At 36.6% G+C, this 23,629-nt stretch overlaps 2 protein-coding genes across 2 annotated transcripts; one reads left to right on the top strand and one right to left on the bottom strand.

Moving 5' to 3' along the window:
• Positions 1–828: 828 nt before the first annotated feature.
• On the bottom strand, positions 829–2,386 carry LOC122279894 (ATP synthase gamma chain, chloroplastic). Its single transcript, XM_043090790.1, has one exon. The coding sequence runs from the start codon at positions 2,235–2,237 to the stop codon at positions 1,113–1,115; it is 1,125 nt and encodes a 374-aa protein (XP_042946724.1). The 5' UTR covers positions 2,238–2,386; the 3' UTR covers positions 829–1,112.
• A 15,066-nt stretch (positions 2,387–17,452) lies between these two features.
• Positions 17,453–23,318, top strand: LOC122278343 (glutathione S-transferase zeta class-like). The gene is made up of 10 exons (XM_043088542.1): positions 17,453–17,603; positions 17,778–17,874; positions 18,084–18,140; positions 18,336–18,421; positions 18,553–18,624; positions 20,782–20,850; positions 20,965–21,037; positions 21,700–21,761; positions 22,699–22,758; positions 22,957–23,318. The coding sequence occupies exons 1-10, from the start codon at positions 17,601–17,603 to the stop codon at positions 23,062–23,064; spliced, it is 687 nt and encodes a 228-aa protein (XP_042944476.1). The 5' UTR covers positions 17,453–17,600; the 3' UTR covers positions 23,065–23,318.
• Positions 23,319–23,629: the final 311 nt, after the last annotated feature.

The raw sequence follows: 23,629 nt of genomic DNA, 5'->3' as shown, positions 1-23,629 counted from the left end.
TAAGTTACTCAACAATTAAATTCAAATGTTGAATATCAAGACTAGGCTCCCACAATCCCATGATTTCTGTAACAGTAGCATTTACAGCGGTCTGCTATGAATCTGGCCCTTCCTTGTATATTTTCTTTCCTTGTACAGCCCTTAACTCACGGCTGTTTACTTGTAAACTGTACAAATTACTCTTTAAATAGACATGGTCACACACGTTGTCTAGTGTGGTGAGATTTCCCAATTCCATCAATTCTTATTTTTCTACGAACAGTAGGATCACTTTTGAGCAGTTTCTGTAGCTACTTACATGCTAAACTCTTCATTGGTTATGGAGTTTAAAGAAACACAGTAAATTGGTTATTTCCCATCTTCAAATTCAAGATTGGACAGAATTGTGGCCTGAAATAGTATAGGGTCATAAGAGTTAGTTCCCTGATTGCTAACCTCGTGGGGGGTGTATTTGAACAGATTAACCCGAGTTAGCTATAAAAGTAAAAGGAATCAAGTTAAAGGCATTGTAAAATAAGATTTCAGAATGACGTCTGTTGTTAGAAAGTCCCTTTGGGGACATCCAATAAAATGCAGAGGATTTGTGCGTGTCCCTGCACCAGGATGACACGCACAAATCAAGAGATAGTCCAAACATCTGTTATATTAGATATATCAGTTCATTGAAACTCGGTCTGCAAGATACAACCCTGTTTGGGCATTACTTATCACAGCAGCCATTTCAGATTTTGAAAGCCATAGACCGGTGAATTATACAAACAAGAACAAGTATGTACTTTACTGCCAAGTGACCATGGAAATAAGTAAGAGCTCAGTAACAAAGCTGTATACTGTGAAAGCATAGATCAGCAAAGATACCATGCGGTGAGATTTTCAAATAGTACATGTTTATAAGGGAGAAAAAAATGACATAAAAATAAGTAGAATGCTCCTCTGTTTCAAAATACATTGCAGTTCTCCCTGTGCACAAAGTTTATACGCATGAGACTTACAATGAAAAGGTGTAAATTCTGCAGAACTGCTCTTAAACAAGCATATTTGAATGAATTAGGAAACACTCATAAGATAACCTATAAAGAAGCATAGCTGTGGGGGATCCGAACTGTGATTCACTAAGTCAAAGCGTTGGCACCGGCAACAATCTCCAATATCTCACCCGTGATTTTAGCCTGGCGTTCCCTATTGTAGAGCATAGACAAGTTCTTCTTCAACTCTATTGCATTATCAGTTGCACTGCTCATGGCACTCATCCTAGCAGCAAGCTCACTAGCTAGTGATTCCTGCAATGCCCTCAAAATCTGGCTGTTCAAATAGAGAGGCAGCAAAGCATCGAGAATCTGAACTGGGTCCTGCTCAAACTGCAATATGGGCGAGAAGTCCGCTGTCTCAGTCCTTACAGCCTCTCTCTCCACCGTTAGTTTCCCTTCCTTGGTTGTAAGCCTGAATAACTCGTCCTCAGCAGCATCCACACATGTTCCATTAATATCACAAATCTCTCCCTTTGGCGAGAGAGGAAGCAAGGTATGAATAACTGGATCGGACTTGACCAAAGACACGAATTTGGTGTACAAAAGTTCCACCTTATCCACCTCTTCACTAACGAAGAGTGAGAAAACATCATCAGCAATGGCCTGCGCTTCTTTAGCAGTAGGGAGTGCGTTACCTTCAATAAACTTATCAACGGGAATATAAGGCCTCCGAAGGAAGTATGTGTTGCCCTTTTTACCGACGCTAATAACAGTATAATCAAGACCAAGACCCTTCAGTTCAGCAATCCTGGATTCGGCTTTCTTAATAATTGAATTGTTGAAACCGCCACAAAGACCCCTATCACCGGTGACAACAACCAAGGCAACCTTTTTGACGGGCCTAATGTTGGTGAGAGGGACATCTATGTCATCAGTTTGTAGCTGCTCATTGATGTTGTATAGAACTTCTACCAGAGTTTCTGAGAAGGGTCTGGCATTAACCACGGCTTCTTGGGCTCTTCTGACTTTAGCAGCAGCAACAAGCTTCATAGCCTCAGTGATCTTCTGGGTGTTCTTTACAGAATCAATACGGGTTCGTAGCTCACGAAGACCACAATGGATCGGGGTCCCCGATCGAAAGGGGCTGCAAGAGGGTAAATTATGGGAAGGAAGCTGAAAAGGGTTGAGAAAGGAGCGGAAAGAGAGTGAAGAAGCGTCAGAAAGAGAAGGTTTCGAAGGCACCCACATTGTCAAATTTGAGCAGGACATGGTTTTTACTGGGTTTTTGGGCTCTGGGAAGGACAAACAATGGTAGAGAAGAGAAGGTGAAGAGCAGAAAAGAGAGTCTGATATGTGGTTTTGGTTTTTCTTTTGTCTAAGTCTTATCTACATGTTTTTGAGATGTTCTTCTGGTACCTAAGAAAGAGTGGAATGAGTGGAGGGAGAGAGAGAGCGTGGATGAGGTTTTGGGATAAGGATTTTGACCGTTGGAGATTGCTTGGGGCAGCACTTCAATTCTCATTTTTATCATTGGTTCACAGTGGGGTCCTCTCTCACGTGGCATAAACTGAGAGGGATACTGGGTCTCTGTTACATTTAAGAGTCTCCCCATCCAGGAAGGCATATACGACTACGCGACTGGGATCCTTTACAAGCCAAAATGAGTTCAGTAAATACTGAAACTCACACTATTCATAGACATCATTCGCACGTGTTTTTACTCAACAGATAACTTGATTGTAATAATATTTTGAAATCCTTTGTTTGTTGATGGATTTTTCCCACCAGTTGTGTTGCAATTCTGACTTTTATTCAAGCTAGTACAGAATTGTCTTGTCAAGATTATCAAGAAACTTGCAGAAAATATAAATCAATTAAAATACAGATAATTAAGATATTGAAAATTTACGTGGTTCAATCTTATTGATCTACATTCACGATAGGAACAGTCAAGAGCCTTATTGATGATCAAATACAGTTTTGTGATTACAAGATCATTCCCTTCAATACCTCTCTATTCTTGAAGGAATATCACTTGATAATAATCTCTCTATTCTCTCATTTATTACCTCTTGTATCTTTTTTCTTGTTTTAAGAATACAATCAAAACCCTTTTATAGATGACACATAAGAGGAAACAGAAAAATAGTAACCTTCTACTCCACCTCAACAATTTGTTGCTTGAGCCTTTCCACATGGGCTGCAATCCTTTCTTATCTTTTTGACTTGTGTTTTAATCCAAATGGTTAACACTCTTCATAACAATTCTCCATCTTGGCAAGCATCTAGACCTTCCAAGATGTCTCCTTCCTCTTGACTATTCCTGCATGTTTCCCCTTTGACGGATCAACAATTTCCTATATTAATCAAGTCCAGGCAATGTCTGAACTTGATTGTTGGCAATGATTTAGTCATCAATCTGATAGATTTTCTTCAGTTGGGATCTTTTCTACCCCAAACTTTCCAGCTAATATGATGTCCCTCACAAAGTGCAATCTGATGTCCATACATTTTGTTTTGTTCTTTCATGGTATACATGATTTTTGACAAGATGAATTTTGCTTTGATTGTCACAGTGAATTGTGATATTTCCTTCATGCATGCCTAGTTCGTGAGATATGCCCTTAAACCATATAGCCTCCTTTATTGCCTCAGTCATTGCAATATACTCTGCCTCAGTTGTTGGTAAGGCAAATATTGGCTGTAGATTTTCCTTCCAACTGATGGCACCTACCAAAGCAGTATACAAAAGCCAGTCAAAGATTTTCTTGTGTCTATATTTCCTGCATAATCTAAGCCTTCAAAGCCTTTTAGTTCACTTTCTTGTTGTACACTTCCACCAAACTTTAGTCTTAAACTCCTTGTACCAGAAAGGTATTGAAATACCCATTTGATAGCATGCCACTATAGTTATCCTAGGTTGCTCATAAACCTACTGACTATGCTAACAACATAAGTTAGATATGATCTAGAGCAAACCACAGCTACATAAATGATACTCTCCACCATGCTAGCACATGGAATTTTCTCCATGAATTCCCTCTCTTCATCAGATTTTGGTGCTTGAATGACTAATAGTTTTGAGTGTTGCCCTATAGGGTACTAACTGTTTTTAACTTGTCCATACCGAACCTAGTTAGGATTTTGGAATTATAAGAATTTTGAGATAGACAACGTAGTCTTTTCTTCCTCTCCCTTACTATCTCCATTCCCAATATTCTCTTAGCAAGGCTTAGCTCCTTCATCTCAAATTTTGATTTGAGTATGCATTTGACTTGTTCAAATTCGATTTTCATCTTTACAAGTGATGAGCATGTCATCTACATATAATAGTAGATATATTAAATTTCCTTCAATTTGCTTGTAATATACATAGCTACCATAGGAGTTTCTGTTGAACCATTTCCAATCATGTGAGAGTCAAATCTTTTATACCATTATCTTGGGGACTATTTAAGTCCATACAATGATTTCTTAAGTAAACACACTTGATTTCTATTGTCTTCAATTGTAAAACCTTCTGGTGGTTGCATGTATCTAGCTTCATCGAGTTCTCCTTGCAAGAAAGATGTCTTTGCATCTAGTTGTTCCAAATGCATATTGTTGAACTCAAGATTTCAAACTATGTGTAATTATATATTTACACATGGATTTTGATAATAACAAATGAATTCAAAGAATAAAGAAGTCTCAAGCTCAAGTTGTCTACACAATGGAGTCAAGCACATCAAGGAAACAAGCATGAGCAAGAAGGGAATAAATTCACATTAAAATTATAGAGTAATGTTGTAAATCTCTTAAAAATTCGAAATTAGGATTAAGGCTCAAAATTAATATTTTATCATAAAGCATTAAAATACATTTTCCACATGTGCATGAATATTTTGAAAATTAAATTTGAAAATTTTGAAAGATGATTGATTGTCATCTTTCATATGTGCATACCTTGATTAAAGGGTTGAATTTTGAAAATATTAAAGATGATTGATTATCATCTTTCACATGTGCATGTTTTATTTGAATATTTTCAAAAGTGATTGATGCTTTTTTAGACTTATACAAAAGGTAGATGATTTTATTTGAAAATTTTGAAAAGTAAAGTGTGTTCCTTTTGTCATATACAAAAAGTAAAAGATTAGGTTTGAATTTTTTGAAAATGAAAGTGTGCTCCTTTTGTCATATGCAAAAAGTAAAAAAATTAGATTTGAATTTTTTTTTAAAAGGAAAGTGTACTCCTTTTGTCATATGCCAAAAGTAAAAGATTAGATTTGAATTTTTTGAAAAAGTGAATAATATTGTCTTTGACATGTGAATCTTTTTAAATTTGAATATGAAGTCTCATATGCCTATAAATAGATCATTTGAGAGCTTCACATTCACAACACCAAGAGCATACAACATTCATTCAAAGATTTAATTCTCTCTTCTCTAAGTATTGAGTCTTAATCCTTGTTCATTTTGAGAGATATAGTTTACGCTGTATTGTTCTTATTTCACTCACTGAGTAGTGTTTTCTGATAACCTACCCACTATCAGCTCTTGTATCAGTAAAATGGTGTGTATAACCTTTGTGCGTGTAAAAAGTGTTCTACACAGGAAATAGTTAAATCACCACGTGTAAGGTGATTGCAAGTGTAGAGGGTGTTCTACACGGATCCTTTGTAGCGGTGTTGTTCAAAAATGTAATAGGTTTCTATCTCCACCTGAAAGAGGTTGAATAGTAAATTTGGGGATCCTCAAGGGGTAGCTTGAGGCGATGACGTAGGCAGTGGGGCCGAACCTCGTTAACATACTGAGTTTGCCTCTCTCTTACCCTTACTCTTTATATTTATTACTGTTTCATATTTTGTTTATATTTTATATTGTATATTTGATTTATAATTTTTATTTTTTTAAATACAACTCAATTCACCCCCCTCTTGTGTTAGTCATCTGGGCAGCACACATCTTGATAGGTAGCAAATGAAAGTAGCAACCTTATTGAACTGTGTTTGACCACTGGAGAGAAGATTTCATTATAATCTACCCCCTCTCTTTGTGTAAACCCTTTTGTAACCAATCTTGCTTTATACCTAGGAACCTCAACGCTTGGTATGCACTCTTTCCTTTTATAGATCCATTTGGATCTAATCAGTTTTAGTTTCTCTAGTTCAAAAACCAGTATCCATGTTTTATTCTTGTTTAGAGACTCCATTTCCTCTTGTATTGCAAGCATCCACTTATCAGCCTCTTACTAGCCATGGCCTTCTTATATGATCTTGGCTCCAAATCAATTATCTCTTCAGTAGTTGTCGAAGGAAATGCTGTCGATTCAGCTTGCCCATATCAATAAGGTGGGCTTTTTTTTTTTTTTTTTTTTTTTTTTTTTTTTTTTTTTTTTTAAGAATGGGAAGCCACATGTCCAATAGTGATCCTCTCTCAAATTTATTAATAAAGCCCTCATTTATGGTGGATGAATATTGTGGTAACAATCAAGGCCCATGGAAGAAAAAACCCAACAAGACCACAACCAAGAAAACAACTAAACAAGCCTATGAATCAAAATAAAAAAATCAAAACCACAAAACCAGACTACTAACACCTTAAAGAAGGAAGGCCAGAAAAGTCCAACCAGAGCAATCCTCTAAGAATCGGAGGCATGTTGCAATTATTATAGTAAACCAATTCAGCGCCTGATGCCTCTTCCTTGACAAACAAATCTGCCACCTTATTACTTTCACGAAACACATGCTAAAAACAATAATTGAGAGTGCAAGACAATCCAACAAGTTCTTCCCGAAAATCTTCTAGGTACCACACACCATATCGCCCTCTATTCCACCAAGAAATAACCACTATTGAATTCATCTCTACTATCACATTTGAAATATTTAATGATTTGTAAATTCTCAAACTTTTAAGGAGCACCAGGAGTTCCGCTCTATTATTATAACTGAAATCAATAGGATAGGCAAAAGCCTGGACAAGCCGATCTGAATCGTTACGAATAACACTATCAATGCCACATACTGAGACATTACCATCAGTGTTCAACTTGCACTACCCTAACAGCGGCTTACGCCACTTTACCGCTTTACAACAATTAGCTTTTGGCACAACCGGTTTATAACTCTCTTTTGTTTGTCTTTTACCAAATTATAAGAGTTTTGTCTACCTTGGTTTTTGTCCTCTGAGCTTGTTTCCTCAAATTTTCCAACTTGATTATCCTAATGGTGTGGTGAGCTTGCTAACTGCTCCACCTCAAGTTGCATATCATGTATGGTAAGTTCATGTGCTTGACATTCTTGTTTACTTTCCTATGTTCTAGCCATTTTCAATTCATTAAATGTCACATCTTTGCTAATTATGCATTTATACTTCCTAGGTTCATCAATCCACAGCTTGTATCCTTTAACACTATTTGGGTATCCCACAAAAATGCACTTAAGTGCTTGAGGTTCTAACTTATCAGTTTTTATATGTGCATATACTACACATCCAAAAACTCTTAAGTGTTCATACATAGATGTTTTTCAAATGGTTAGATTGGTTGAGCATTTCTAGAGAGATTAGATTTCTCTTCAGCTCATGTATATATATCTTACTTCCTGTAGTAATCTTTCCATACCATTAAACATTTTTAGCCTTAGTGACCGAATCTCAAGAACCTTATAGGATTTGTTGTTTCCAAGAATTACATGTCCTTCGTCCATCTCTATAAAGATCTCAAACCATGATCTAGAGGGGCATATGTGGAACGAGCATCCTAAATCTAAGATTCGTTCCTTTATTGAATCCACATCTAAGATATTCAAGACCTCAGCATTGTCATACCCATCCAGCACTATTGCTGCATTCCTCTCCTCTTGTGGTTTATTTCCTATATTTTGTTTCCCCTCAGGACAGTCCCTCTTAAAATGTCCTTCTTTATGACAGATGAAGCATTTCAATTGCTTCCCCTTTGACTTTGATCTTCCCTTATTACTCTTCCCTTTGTGATTATATTTTTCTGGTCTACCCCTTGCTACCAAACCTTTTCCATTTTCAATTTTTGTTTGTCTTATTTTGCAATTATCTAGAGTGCAAAACAAGTTGTACTTCATCTAATGCCAAACTTTCTCTACTATACATTATGGTTTCTTTAAGATTAGCATATGAAGCATCTAAAGAACTTAATAGCAGAATGGCTTGATCCTCATTCTCTATATTTATGTCTATGTTTGCAAGATCCAAGATTATCTTGTTAAACTCATCAAGAAGTTCTTCCATAGACATACCTGGAGTCATTTTGAAGGTGTAGAGTCTTGTCTTCTTGTAAAGTCAATTTGCCAAGGATTGTCATGTATAGATTTTCTAGTTTAAGCCAGACAGCAGCTATTGTTTCCTCCTTTGCAACTTCCTTTAAGACTTTGTCAACAATAGAAAGAATAATGGTGCTGTAAGCTTTTTGTAAAATCTCTGATTTCTCCTTGTTTGATAAGTAACTTAAGTTCTTTTCACCAAGAAGTGCATCCTGAAGACCTTGTTGAACCAAAATAGCTCTCATCTTTATTCTCCCCTCATATCACTCAATGCCATGTAGAAAAATAGAGTTTCCGAAAAGTTGAAGAGATGCATCCCTTCTAGAGAGAGAGTCCCCAAAGATAGTAGAAGTTTTTTCTTGTAGAGTTATCAGATACTAAGTGTTAAGTGCTATTTTGAACACCATCATTGAGGGATTTTGGAGTGCTAACGTGGCAAGATTTTTTTCTCTCAATTCTGGTTGGGCGACTAGGGTTGCATGCTTTTAGCAGCCTGTTCTTTGCTGCCTCCGGCAGGGCAAGGAGTTGGTGAGGGTCCTGGGTTTCATGGGGAATAAGGGGGAATATTACGAACAGTGTGGGAGGTCATCCTATACTGGGTTTTGCAGAGGTGGTTGCTACGAACCCACAGTTCCTTCCTAATATGAATCTTCCTTTACGTGAACCGCATTTTCAAGATGGAGAAATGTTTTTTCACTTTTCAAAGGCAGAGATTCAACAATCTGCTGAGCCATTTCGATTTTCTGTGGTGCTGAAATTCCTTAGACACAAACCTTCGTTGGATCACGTTCGAGGTTTTATCAAGATGAGATAGGGGTTGAAATCCATACCCGTTATTGGGCAATTAAGGAATCCGCGGAATGTACTGGTTCAGATGGCGAAAGAAGAGGATTTCATTTCTGTGATGGTAAGAGGAAATTCTGAGATACATGGGGTGCTGTTTCGTGTATCTCATTGGACTCCAGATTTCAGTGAAGAAGACGATTCATCATGGGTTCCTGTTTGGATTACGCTACCAAGATTGCCACCAAATTTTTTCTAAGAATCAATTTTACGGAGTATTGGAAATGGGTTTGGTCGGTAATTGAAGAGAGATAATGCCACGGCATGTGTGACTCGGCCAGAGGCTACAAGAATCTGTGTTAAAGTGGATGTTTCCCAGCTTGTTCGAAAATTTTTTTGGATGGGCACACCGGGTCTTGCTACGAGTCAATACTAGGAGGTAATATACGAATCTCTTATGAAATTCTACATGTTTTGTAAAAAACAGGGACATCTGGAAGCAAAGTGCTTGAGGCTTGAACGTCTTGTGGTGGATAAAAAGCAGAAACAGAGTTCTACATTGGATGAGACTAAGAAAAATCCTGGAAAAAACTTGTGGAAAATGGTCGGAAGTAGGGGAAGTAATAATTTTGGGGTTGATAAGGAGGTGGGGGAATCATCGAAAACTAGACGTGATGTTATTCTTGAATCGATCTGTATACGTAAAGAAGGTAGTGTTGTGGATACTCCGAAAGTGTGGTTCATGTCACAGGGGGGAAATATATGATAAATGGGAGGATTTGCAAAGTGATGAAATATTACCTGAGTTGTGTATTGAAGATGGAGAGATCCAGGCTGGAATTGGAGGTGATCTAACTAGTGATGAAAGGCTACAGAAAGTGTTACCTCAGAAATTTCAGAAAAGAAATCAGGGAGGGAAATGGTCTGATATCATAGAGCAAGTGAATGAAGAGATCAATCAGAAAATTAATGTACAGTCTGCACCAAGAAGCTTGCTTCGGTTGGTGGACGAGGCGTTGGAGTTTGAATTAGGTGAGGTGAGGGATAGAGAATTCCTTTTGGATGGGAAAGCCATGGAAAATGTAGCTGTTAAGTATAGAGCAGGTTCTGAGGGAGATGATGAGGATGGGTTGAATGAATTAGCAGAAAAAAATTTTGAATCCGAACCTGAGATGCAAGTACCTTTGAAAAATTTGAAGGGGTTGAGAAAGGAAAAATCTATTGTGAGGCTTGAGCGGCGGACTCGCTTAAAAAAATTTATATAAGTTTGATGCATATTTTTATTTGGAATATTATAGGAATTTTTTCGTCGAAAAGTAGGCTTCGACGTATTTTGAATAAAAGTCAACCTTCAGTGGTGCTCATTTTAGAATCTTTTGTATAGGCGAATAAATGTAGTAGATTGGGGAGATGGATGAAGCTGCCATCATTTATTAATAATGCAGGGGTTGGAGGAAAATTTTGGAATTTTTGGGAGGATGAGTTTGGATTTGAACTCATAGCGATGTCGGATCAAGCAATTAGTGGATGGTTTATCAAAGGAAATTATAGGATTCTTGTTACGTTTGTTTATGCGAGCTATTTTCGGGCTAAGAGATTGGAGCTTTGGGATTTTTTGCGAGGGAAAAACTCTGGTGGTAGTCCTTGGTTTGTTGGGGGAGATTTTAATATTATTCGGTGTGATAATGAAAAGGTGGGGGGGCTTTTACAGGCCTCTTGTGCGAAAAGAGAATTTAATGACAGTATCCATGTTTGTGCGTTAATGGATCTTACTTGTAATGGTAATAAGTTATCGAGGTGTAATGGAAGAATAGGAGGTAGCAAAATATGGGCAAGATTGGATCATGTGATGGTAAACTTGCTATTTTCGAATTTATTTGGAGATGTATAGATGTCGTATTTGTCGTGGTCGTCATCCGATCATGCACCGATGCTAATACAATTTAATTGCGATCGGGAGAGTAGTGTTCGTCCGTTCAGATTCCTTCGTATATGGGGTTCGCATGATGGATTTATTCCTTTTGTGCAGGAAGTGTGGAATTCTTGTATTAATGGATGTGCTATGGTTTAGATAAGCGGGAAACTAAAATTATTGAAAGATGCTCTACGGAAGTGGAATAAAGAAACATTCGGTCGAGTAGAGGATGAACTCAAAAAGCTGGAAGACTATATTGTGGAACTGGAAATTAATGTTTCAAATAATTATTCGAAGCAAGTTGAAAATAAGTTGTTAAAATGTAAGCAGGAGCATCTTCAATGGGTTCATAGGGAGGAGATGTTGGCTTGTCAAAAATCTAGAATTAAATGGATGACTGAAGGGGATTCTAATACTAAATTCTTTCAAGCTTCAATGCGGTTAAAGAAGAAAAGTAAGAAAATTGTAAATATGAGATTGATAGAAGGTACCTTACTCACATCTTTGGAAGCAGTACATGAGGAGGCAATCCGTTTCTTCCAAGATTTACTTACGACGTCAAGGGTGACCTGGGATTCGGCTGATATGGATTTAATTGAACAGATTGTTTCCGGGCCTAAAAATGAAATGTTATGTGCTGAACCTTCTTTAAAGGAGGTGAAGGATGCTTTATGGTCGATTCCAGCAGACAATAGTCTGGGGCCTGATGGTTATGCTACAAGTTTCTTCATGATGGCATGGGATATTGTGAAAAATGATCTGTTAGAAATGGCTTCTGATGTTTTTGCAAGACAACCATTTTCTATGTTCTTTGGTGCTACAAATTTAGTACTGATTCTGAAGGAAGATGAACATGTGGGTTTTAGCCAATTTCGGCCTATTAGTCTTTGCTCAGTGGTGTACAAAATTATGACTAAGATTATGATTTTTCGAATGGCTCCGATTCTAGATAAAATCATCTCTCCTGAGTAGGTTGCGTTCATTAAGGGAAGGAGTATTTTTGATAATATGTCGACTGCTCAGGAATTAGTCCAAGGTATTAATAGGAAAGTGAGAGGTGAAAATGTGATGCTGAAAATTGATATGGCAAAAACTTATGATCGGGTCAATTGGAGTTTCCTGTTGATGGTACTTCAAATGTTGGATTTTTCGGAAAGATTGTGTAGTATCGTTTTTAATGCTATTTCATCCCCTTACTATTCAGTGATGCTTAATATTATGGAGGTTTTGAGGAGAAATGAAGTGATGTCGGGCCAATTAATCAATTCAATTAAGTCGTCTATTTTTTTCTCATCTTCTATTTCGGCTGAAAGAAAGATGGATTTGAAAGATATTTCTGGTTTCATAGAAGGAAATTGGCCGTGCACCTACTTGGGGGTGCCTCTGTATGTGGGGCGCATGAAAAATAATGTTTGATCCCTTTTTGGCTAGAGTCTAGAAGAAAGTAGCTGGATGGAAGAGTAAAATTTTATCATTTGGGGGAAAAATTGTGCTTATCAAACATGTGCTCAATAGTATGCCTATTCATATGTTATCGGTGTTGAATATTCTAAAATGGATTATTTCGGGTCTTAAGAAGATTTTTTCAAATTTTTTATGGGGACACTCGGTAGAAAATAAAAAAAGAAAATGGATTTCGTGGAAACAAATTTGCTTACTTATGGAGGAGGGAGGTCTTGGTATTCGGGCTTTTCATGAGATCCAAGAATCTTTGCTTATGAAGTTTGCTTGGAAATTAATTAAAGGAGGTACGATGTGGTCAAATTTTTTTGTTTCAAAATATGTTGGAAATGATCACGTGTTTTCAGTTATGCAGAGAAATAGAGGATCAAGATTTTGGAAGGGAATTATTGCTCTTATGTTGAAAGTGCTTAATAATTCGAAGTGGTTAATTCGGGAAGGAAATGTTAATTTTTGGATGGACAATTGGTTAGGAGATGGTCCCTTAAAAGAGTCTGTGCCTATTATTGACAATGAGAAGCTACAGGTTAAAGAAGTGATTGATGAATCGGGGCCTATACTGAATCGGTTACAGGCGTTGGTGAATGACCCTACTCTAGCCAAAATTGTTTCTTCAGGTGTGCAGCTTAAACAAGGAAATAATATATGCGTATGGCAGCATTCAACAAATGGGGAATTCTCCACAAAGTCTGCATGGCAGTTAATCAGAAACAAGGGTGAACTGTGTACTTGGAAAAAATGGCTATGGAAAGACTAGATTCCAAAGAAGATGTCCTTTTTTGTTTGGAGAGCTAGAAGGAGAGCTATTCCGATTGATGATATTATTCGACGCCTTGGAATTCCTATAGTTTCGAAGTGTGAGTGTTGTTCTCAGGCCAAGGTAGAATCTTTTGATCATTTATTTTGAGGGGGAAGGATCTAAATTGGTTTGGCAGTTTTTTGCTGATACATGCCGTATTAATGTTGCGCACATTAGATGTTGGGAAGGAATGATGTATTGCTGGTAGAATAAAGCTTCTATGAACACTCAGGTGGGCTGGATTAGGGGGTCTCTTCCTATTGTCATTTCTTAGGGAATATGTAGGACGAGATGTGAGGCAATAATGGAAGGTGCAAAATTTATGCCTGATAAGATAATTTGTTCAGTTAAAGTATGGGTCAGAGATATGGCTTACAAAATGAAAAATTTCCAGCGCATGGGTGGAGAGGATAGAGAGGTAATGGAGCGGCTTGCATGTCCGATGATTCCTATTTCTTCAAAGCCTATTATATTAATTGCATGGAGTCCCCCAAATAGAGGAAGAATAAAGCTTAATGTGGATGGTGGCTCTTGTGGAAACCCCGGAGCAGCAGGGGGAGGGGGTATTCTTCGGGATTATGAAGGAGATGTCATTGGGGGGTTTGCACATACATATGGGCATGCCACTAATACTATTGGTGAATGTAGGGCTTTATATGATGGCCTTCGGTTATGTCGACTGATCGGTGCAAAACTGCAAGTGCACAGTATCGTAGTTTTATAGTAAAGTAATAAGAAGAGTATCGTCCTCAGGGATTGGTACCTTACTCTTGCCAAATACCAAAATTATGCTAATCTCAATTTTATCTAGAGGAATAGCTAAGGTTTTTGTAGTAGCAAATAAAACTAGATCAACTCAAGAGAAATAAGCAAAGAAAGTAAAACTGATGTTTGAAGATCAAATTCAATAGGGAAGAAAACTTCTAGGAAATCGATTTCACCATAATTCTTCACTATGCTTTTCTCATCCAGCTAATTTAACTTAAACCTCTTTTGTCTATTAGCAAATCTCTAATTCATCCAAAAGCCTCTTTCGATAGTCAATTGGAAGTGATTCTAGTTTATCAATTCACACAAGAGTATGCAAATTAAATAATCAAGAACGCAATAAGACCAATGATTTAATTACTACACAGGTTCATACAAGTCTTTCGATCTCTATACTTACCTATGCTGAAATATCCAAGATCTACCCTATGATTCCCTCTTTCGATAGCAAATCACAAGATTAATAATCATCTAATCAATGGCCAGTTAATTAGAAGCATTAAACTCAGAATAAATCAGATAAACAAATAGAGAATTGCATTAAATTAGCATGGACAAACAAGCATAGTTCGGAATTAGGTTACATCGTTTTCCTAGAAAGAAGAAAATTTAGCTCATGCTAGAATTGGAATTCAACATAAACGAATTCACCATAATTGTTCTGAGAAGATGGGAAGAAGAAAATAAACACTGAAAAATCCTCCTTGCAGCCTCAACTGGTCGTCAAAAGCTCAAGGGAACGATTCAACGCCTTTCTCCCGTCCGTGCTCGTGTATGAATCCAACGTACGTGCAATAAATTGGAATTCCGTCTCCAAAACAAATGATTTGAATCCCTCTAGCTATGTTTTTCTCTCCCAAAGAGTGTTCTCCAGTCAAAAACCGCGGCTCTAGAGTGAAGAATGACCTTTTATATGGTCCCACGGCGGAAAACCTAAAATCTGTCAAAATACGATGTTCGCTCGAGCGGGGTGTCGAGCGCGCGTCGAGCGTTCGACTCTGCCTGATTTCGCTCGAGCGTCCTATCGAGCGCACATCGAGCGTTCGACTCTGCCTGATTTCGCTCGAGCGGCCAATGTCTCCGCTCGAGCGATCTTCATTTTTCAGCAACCTGCTCGAGCTCCCTGTCGAGCGGCAGTCGAGCGTTTGAATCTGCCTGAATTCGCTCGAGCGGCCAAAAGCCTCCGCTCGAGCGAACTTGTAAAATCTGCAATATGAAATTTTGCAAGCCATCATCGACAATTAAATATAAGGGATGTGTTGGTAGAATCGGATTCTATAGTTATTGTTGGTTGGTTAGCTTCCAGGATATGTAAATATTGGTTTCTTTGAATTTTTGGGAAGAAGTGCAACTCATGGTTAGGGAGCTTAATGTACATTTTCGGCATACCTATAGAGAAGCTAATATGGTGGCGGATTTTTTAACAAAGCAGGGAGAGAGAGGTTTGGCGTCAGAGTTTAATGATACATCTGCCATTCATGGGTAGATTCGGGGTCTTGTACGTCTAGATAAAATAGGGTTGCCTTATTTGAGAAGGTGAACTGTAATGGCTTTCTTTTTCATGTATTTTGGTTCGAAAGGGTGGGATGTTATTTGTTTTTCTTTTGTGATTGTTTTTATGGTATTCTTCCGCCATACATGAGAGCTTTTTAATAAATTCTGGGACGGGACCTCTCATGGACAGGAGGCCTTAGTCTATTTAAAAAAAAAAAAATTAAAAAAAAAAAAGTGCTATTTGCCTTATATCACTAATTCCTTCAATCAACTTTCCTTTTAATCCTTAGTTTTCAATAGGCCAAACCCTTGTTCATTTCATATCCAACATAGTTTACTTGATTCAACCTACTAAGATGCTTGATATTGCTTGTAACTATTATTTGAAAAGAAGCTAATGCAATATATTTTTCTTCTTTCTTATGAAAAATTGGAAAATAAACAAAACAAAACAAAAGGTTATGGTCCATCGCATTTTGCTGCTTATGAAACAAGTGTCACTCTTGATTGTAGTTGGTACACCTTAAGGTTGAATTTTGACAATTACACATTGAAATTAAAAACACAAGGAAAAGACAGACAATATTTGTAGACATATTCCTATCTACCATCATGATGTTAGTGATGCAAATTCCTTCAGCCTTGAGTAGTACTGGAACCTTGGGCCATCAACAAGGTTTTTGGTTTGTTTTCCTTTATTTTGGACATTGCATTGCTAGATCGGATTTTTCAGAACAGAAATAAATCTGAGGGTAGGCAGTTACCAATCTGTGAAGTAAACAGTTGAGTTGCCTATATATAAAAGAGGATCATAGAAGATTACACAATCCCTAGAATGTATTTTACCGTTCATCCACTTGTTGCATTTGTAGATCAGCAAGTACATACTGTTTGAGAGTCCTAAAGTTGGCCTTTCTGAGAACGATTCCGATCTAGTTCATGGCCTATTAAAAGTAGACAGCACCCTTGTGGGATCCTCACAAACAGAAAAAGTTCAAAGTCAGTTTGGTAATGATCAAGTGACATTGCTTCTTCGGCATTAAACTTGGTGTTTTTTAAGCTTAATTACTTTGCCATGCAAAACTCAGTTCTCTACAATGTATTTTTCATGAATAAGTTGGTTAACAGTTGTCTTTAATGTCTGTCGATCAGGGCTTACTCCCTTTAAGCACCATCTGATCATGCAATTCAATCAGTTTTCTTACTAAAATGGGTAACAAGAGTTGTGTATGTGATGAAATGAAGTAAGAGCCATCATCTTCATAAATTACATCCTTCCTAACTATCAACCAGCCCTTCCAAGAGCCTTCAATTTAAATATAGAATTTCTTTATATTTGAAATTATCACTGAGGGTCCTTAACCTAATAGATTTCCATTAAGATAGATTTTGATGAATTCAGTTGTTAATTATGTTAGGTGTCTCTTTTATATGTCTTTTATGTATATGGGCTATAAAATACTTTAACTATAAAAATAAATTATATAAAAATAAATTCATAAAATGGCGTAACTTGATATGCTAAATTCGATTGTAAAATAAATTTAACGAATTATATGAATCCACATCAGTCTATAAATTTACTTTTATATAATTAATTTTTATTTCTCATGATAAAATCAATCATGCACCTGTGTGATACACGAAGAAATTATAAATTTTCAGCACTTTTTATTATCAAATAAGGAAGCATTTTGAATTATCTTATATCTATTTACATGACTTTTAACTTATTTTAATTCAAGCAACGAAACTCGTTGTATTTAATGCAAAAGTGAATGTTCCAACTTAAAAAATTAATGTGTTATAGATTTGTATATATATATATATATATATAAAGTAAAGTCATTGAAAGCGTACAGTATTTCTTTTGATAGCCATTAAAAAAAAGTAATTAGTCATTAAGAAAAGTAATTAATCTTTAAGAAATTGAAAGATTTTAATATCATTTAAATAAATAATAATAATAATCAATAATTAATTGATTTAATTATAAAAAAAATACACTACTGACAAGATTTCTTGTTAAGCCAAAGCTGGCTGTGCAGACTGCGGAGTTCTTTAAGCAAAGCTGCAAAACCAAATCAGAGCTGCAAGAAGCAATTGCTGATTGTTCGAAGTTGGAATGCGTGATGGTAAGGCTATCACGGCCGTCTTTTTTTACCCTTTAGCTTTTCTGTGTATATTCACATCTCGATCTATAAATATACATAATATGTGTGTGTGTGTGTGTGTATTTCTGAGTGGAGAAGAGAGCGAGAAATTGAGATTTTTAGTTTGGATGATGATTTGGTTTGGATTATGATTAGGCGACTGGTAGAAGTGGCGATAAGAATCAGCTGAAGCTGTATTCGTTCTGGCTCAGCTCTTGCTCCCACCGTGTTCGTATTGCTCTCAACTTGAAAGGTAGCGGACCTTTGCTTCCCAAATTTCTCTGTTCAATTCGGTTTCCGTTTCAAATTGTTCAGATCATTTTCATTTCTTTCTTCTTCTTTTTAACGGATATTCGACTTTTAATGCAAATTTCATCTAATATTTTATGTTATATTATTCACGGGATCGTAGTTATTCTCTCATTGATCTATTTTTTTTATTCAATTCCATTTAATACATAGGGTTAAGTTATGAGTATATAGCAGTTGACTTGTCGAAGGACGAGCAATTCAGTCCGGGTGAGTTTTGCTTCTCATTTTTACTCTCTGCATGTATTCTTTTTGTCAAACGCTTGGATATTGTATGATATTGCTATGCCTGCATTTCACAATTGCACCTTGTACCAAATTAGACCTTACTATTACAAAATAAAAATAAGAGGAAAACAACCCGCCTGAATTCATTCTAAATCTCTGATCTCTTTTGCGTTGTAGAGTTTTCAAAGCTCAATCCTCTTGGTTACGTGCCAGTGCTCGTGGATGGGGACATCGTACTTGCCGACTCTCTTGCCATCATAATGGTATATCTTTTTTTAAGATTTTCAGTCATAATGGTATATCATTACCATGTTTTCACTATCTCTTGACCTTCTATACTTAAATTTTCAATCTTTCCTACCACGGTTCTTGTTGTACTTTGTAACGTGCACAGTATTTAGAAGAGAAATATCCGCAGCATCCATTGTTGCCTCAAGATCTTCAGAAACGAGGCATCAATTACCAGGTGATCTCGCATTTGGTTTGTCGATATTGATAATTATTAGCATATTTCGTGCTATAACGTAGTTTCTTAACCAGCTTCCCTTCTGCTCAAACTAATTATTTCAATAGAGCGAAGTACAATTATTCATTAGTTGGTAAATTTAAGAACCCGCGTTCACTGATCTCTACATCTTACACTAAATGCTCTTGTTAAAAAATATAACATATACTTGGCTGCTGGAGTTTTTATCTGAAAAAAATATATGAGATTGTTACTTAGCATATATAGACACGCACATAGATGCATACACATACGAGATCATTCCATCTATCCATTGTACACAACCATTCTGGCTAAAACTTAGTGCAAATTGTCTGGAAGTAACTCCATTGCACACATTTCCGAGTGATTCACAGAGAGTTATGATCATACCATGAATAAACAAGGTGGTAGAAGTGGCTTTTCTAGCACCGCTCATATTTTTAAAGACATTTGGAGGTTATGTTAATACATGGACGATGAGAAGCTTGAATAACAATGAATTGGGCATATTGGAGATCACTAAACACCTTCATGGCCCATTGTGTTCTCTGGAATAAAAGGAACAGATAAGGGGCAAATGAAACCAATGGTTAGGATTTAAATTGTCTCTTCTAGAGAAGCGGATGAGTTTAAATTTCCTTGGAATAGGTTCTATTTGGAGTCGTCTCAGAAACACAAAACCAAAAAATATTTTCTCTCTCTTTGTATTTCTCTTTCAAAAATAAGAAATGCTTTATCTGTCATCCCCCTTTTTGTATCCATGCTCCTTGAGCTAAGGCTATACACGTGCTCTGTATGATAAAATGATTGCCCATGAGAAATGTTGGATTGAAGCTGGATCTTCAAATAGGAAATGCATTTTGGGTGGTTCTGGAATTTAGCATTGCTTGAAGTTTCAACATATTTATGGAAAAAGAATAGGTGCACAATTAAGATTCACAATCATATGCTCTGATCAGTCCTATTCGATAAATCGTCTGTTTCAGCCATTTTCAAGACCTTAGTTACAGAAAAAACAGAGCCTTCTAACTGGTGCTTCAATGTATAAACTCACTAGGTTTTTGCATGGTGAACTAATAGGTGATACAAGCACCAAAGAGGCATCTAAGAGGGTTGGGCAGTTATTGAAGATTCTGTTAGAAAAAGAATAGCAAACAGAGATTGTAAATTGCAAACAGTGAGGCAATTGTTAATCTGTCTCTTAGACAAATATTGCCTCTCATTCACAAATTGAGTTCTACAAAAGAGAATCTGGAAATTATGTTATCGGGATACAATACTGTTTATATAGTGTGCATATTGAACACTAATAGTAGAATGAATAGACGTAATAGCAGCAAATGTAATTTTTCATTTGAATTTAAACAAAATGGTTTCTATCTGAAAAGGTGTGAAAATAACTTTCATTTATTTATAACTGTCAAAAAATTGAAGAAACACATCACTTTGTTTGAATTAAAATAATTATGTCACTTGCGATGATGCATAAGTGCTAAGTGCGTCTAAAGCATCAATGTGTCACGCATGCACATGCATGTGGTCAGTGTTTCACACTAGGTGACACTGATATTGTATGTCTACCCTTATACTCTATTTTATATATTGTGAAACTCATTCAATTATAAACCACTAAAAGGTTTGTTTGTCTTTTCAATGTGGGATTAACAAAAAATCACATTGGAGGAACACTTCAAAAGAAGTCAAAGTCAAATTTGAGGAAATATTTGAAATAATCTAACAGAGTCTACCCATGTTATTGTATTGATAACGCTTATGTGTCTCCTCCTACTGGCATCATGATTTTCTTCACCTCCTTTAGCAAGTTAGGCTGGAACAATTAAAGGATTGACTACATATATTTTGTGGAAACACCTTGTGTCTCACATGATGAATAACGGGATTGTTCTTTTTAACATGGTAGATGATATGTCACTACAATCCTTCTTTAGATTCATTTTCTCATCCAGACTTGAGGGGATAGATGCAGGAAGTAGTAATAATGGTTTGAGTTTACTGATGTAATCACGCACGACTGTTTGTTCTGATGTATTTATTTTTCTTAAGATTCACACATGTTTTGCGAGAATGTTTCAGATTCAGAAACTGATGGGGTATCTTTTATTGCTGGATATTTAGGTGGCTAATATTGTTTTCTCAAGCATACAGCCTCGTCAAATACCGCTATATCGGCGAGTGAGACTTCCGGTATATATCCGAGCAAGACTTTTGTGGTTATGTATCCATTTGATAAAATTTTGAGATGTTTATTAGAGCATATATTATTATATTTTTTGGTGTTGCTGATTTCCCCTTTCTCAGAAATACATCGAGAAAGTTGGTCCCAACGAGAGCCTTGCTTGGGCTAAATTTCATAATGACAAAGGCTTTACTGGTAAGCTTTCACAAGGCTGCCTCTGATTAGACATCACAACTGGAATTTAAATTGTGAAGTTACTCTCACCCATGAACATGTACGCAGCAGACAACTTAAAAAAATATTTCTATTATGTCAATCTTGCTTTTCTAGGGGCTCGTAAATTTATAATTAGAAATATGGCGCTAGAGTTGAAGACGTTTTGGGCAATGGTTTCAGACATGGATGATAGTCCAAGCATTATCTACACTACAAACTGATGACAAGAAAAATTCTGTCCCACTGCCTACAAATTGATAAATCAAATTCAAAGAGTTTGAGCAAGATAAAGTTGCAGACATCTCATAATCGTCTTAACTCTCCATGTTCTGTGACTAGTTTTTCGCTGCACATAAAAGTTCAAGGGAGTTTACGTAACTTTGATGGTCTACTAGAGTGGGGGATCCTACAAACCATCCAAAATTGATTAGAGAGCATTTCTATTTGTTTCTACTGACAGTCAGCTCAGGGTTGATATATCCATAGAGCAGTAATGATGGCACTTGGGGAGAAATAAGTGCTGAATGTATGATTTTATTTTCTAGGATCGTCTTGATCTTTTTAAACCTGCTGGTTTCCTCACACTGGCAATGCCCGTGTGATCATTTTGGCCTTTTGATCATTACTTGTGTTTGTTTCAGCAATTGAAAAGTTGTTAAAAGACCATTCCGGAAGATATGCTACTGGAGATGAAGTTTCCCTGGTTTGGTTTCCTAATCCATCTGTCTATGGCTATAAAGTGGCATGGATTATTCGCTTTACACCTGCAGACATTGTATAGAGTCAGGGTTTCTGGAAATTTCTACCAATCTTATACTATTAAGTTGTTAAGAATCCTTTTTTAGACAAATATTTTAGACACAAATGGATTACACACAATAAATCTCACAAAATGACGTGGCTTCATGTAGTTTGTCAGATTGTACAGTTACTTTTATTGTGAAGTGGATCTAACGCATCACATAAAACCACTTTAATTTATGAGATTAATTTTATGTAATTTTTGTGACTATAGCAATCCTCCCTTTTTTAACCCCGCTACGGATTGGGAATAGAAGCAGGGCATTGGGTTGACTAGGGTACTAATTTACTTGGAATATGCTGGTCCCTTGCCTTGAGCACACAACCATAAACCATAAATCTGATTAACTAAATTTCAAATTGGCTACCAGCCTACCACCTAGAAAGAGTGAAAAACGTGCATCTCTTTGAAATTTTCACTTTACTACCAAAAATTCCAATTTCCTTGGGATTCTTTGTGAATGAACAACCATCCTAAGTTACTCAATCTTCTACAACCAAAGAAAGATTTTCTTTTATTACTTGTAATGTTAATACAACTTTGTTATTGGGACCAAACTGCTACCTTTCTGGCCGCAGACAAAATATCTCTGAACCCACTCAATCCTTATGGTAGCAATCTGAAAACCATTCTTCTCTATGTACTATGTTTTTGGCACAAGTATATGAAATTGTGTCGATTCAAGTCTCATATCCTACATGTCATAGATGCAGGTTGCACAGTAGGGTAGAACTTCACCTCATAAGATACCACAGAACAAGAGCATGCACGGATTATTAGTTCACAAATTAAGGTATTTATCAAAACATAATGTAATGCAGTCACTATTGCATTGCAGGCAGATTTGTTTCTAGCGCCTCAGATTCATGCAGCAATTAATCGATTCGATGTTGACATGGTAGTGCTCGACCTTGTAAACTAATGTGCTAGTTACATTAGGAAGCCAATATACTTTCTAATTTATACCAATGGCTACAAAGTTTTCTCTATTTTTCCCTCACTGTTATGGTAACAACTATATCATGTAGTCCATTTCTCTCAATATCTGCTGATACCTTTCTTTTTTCCTTCCTCTTTTTCAAATTTTATTCTGCAGACTCAGTTCCCTCTTTTATCCCGGCTGAATAAGGCATACAATGAAATCCCAGCTTTTCGAGATACTACTCCAGAAAAGCAGCCGGATGCTCCTGCAAAAGCTTGTTAATCAATGGGGGGCTGAGTTCTGTTGAAACATTTCAGAAATCAGCAATTATAAAAGACAAAAACCCCGTGTTATATTTATTGTATTCAAAAGCCATACTCAGATTTTTGTTTGCAGCTCTCAATTTTGTGCAATTCCAACCAAGTCGTTCCTGTTGAACTGAAACTCTATTTGTCGAACATAATTTTGCTAGGATCTGAGAAGGAGGAAGTTCTCTCAACAAAACCTATTAAATAAATTGTCATGTATTCTTTAAACATGGCACAATGAATTCTCAGACATGCTCTTGGCATACATGGGAATTTAATATTTACCAATCATCCGCCAGTTGGATTCGTAGCTCAGCATATTCTCCATTAAATTGTCTAGGAATCCCCAAGCAAAAACTAAAGTTGGATGAAAACAGGATGATCAATACAATGAAGTAATCACATTGGCTAAGAATGGCCACACAAAACTTCGCGTTTTTGGAGCTCACTTTTTCATGCAAACTCAAGTCTCTGCATTGCCTTTGTGAAAATGTGGGTAACAATGCCTTAAATGTTTGCCAATCAAACATCTCATCATG

This window comes from Carya illinoinensis, chromosome 10, assembly GCF_018687715.1.
Source record: "Carya illinoinensis cultivar Pawnee chromosome 10, C.illinoinensisPawnee_v1, whole genome shotgun sequence".
Lineage (NCBI taxonomy): Eukaryota > Viridiplantae > Streptophyta > Magnoliopsida > Fagales > Juglandaceae > Carya > Carya illinoinensis.
Note: the sequence above shows the minus strand (reverse complement) of the source record. Positions and strands in the feature narration are given on the sequence as shown.

What these genes read in the sequence shown, in the direction of transcription:
- LOC122279894 (XM_043090790.1), bottom strand. Translation starts at nt 2,237, where the DNA reads ATGTCCTGCTCAAATTTGACAATGTGGGTGCCTTCGAAACCTTCTCTT.
- LOC122278343 (XM_043088542.1), top strand. An exon ending in GGACGAGCAATTCAGTCCGG is followed by an intron (nt 18,141 to 18,335) that starts GTGAGTTTTGCT and finishes TTTGCGTTGTAG; the next exon opens with AGTTTTCAAAGCTCAATCCT. An exon ending in ATCGGCGAGTGAGACTTCCG is followed by an intron (nt 20,851 to 20,964) that starts GTATATATCCGA and finishes CCCCTTTCTCAG; the next exon opens with AAATACATCGAGAAAGTTGG.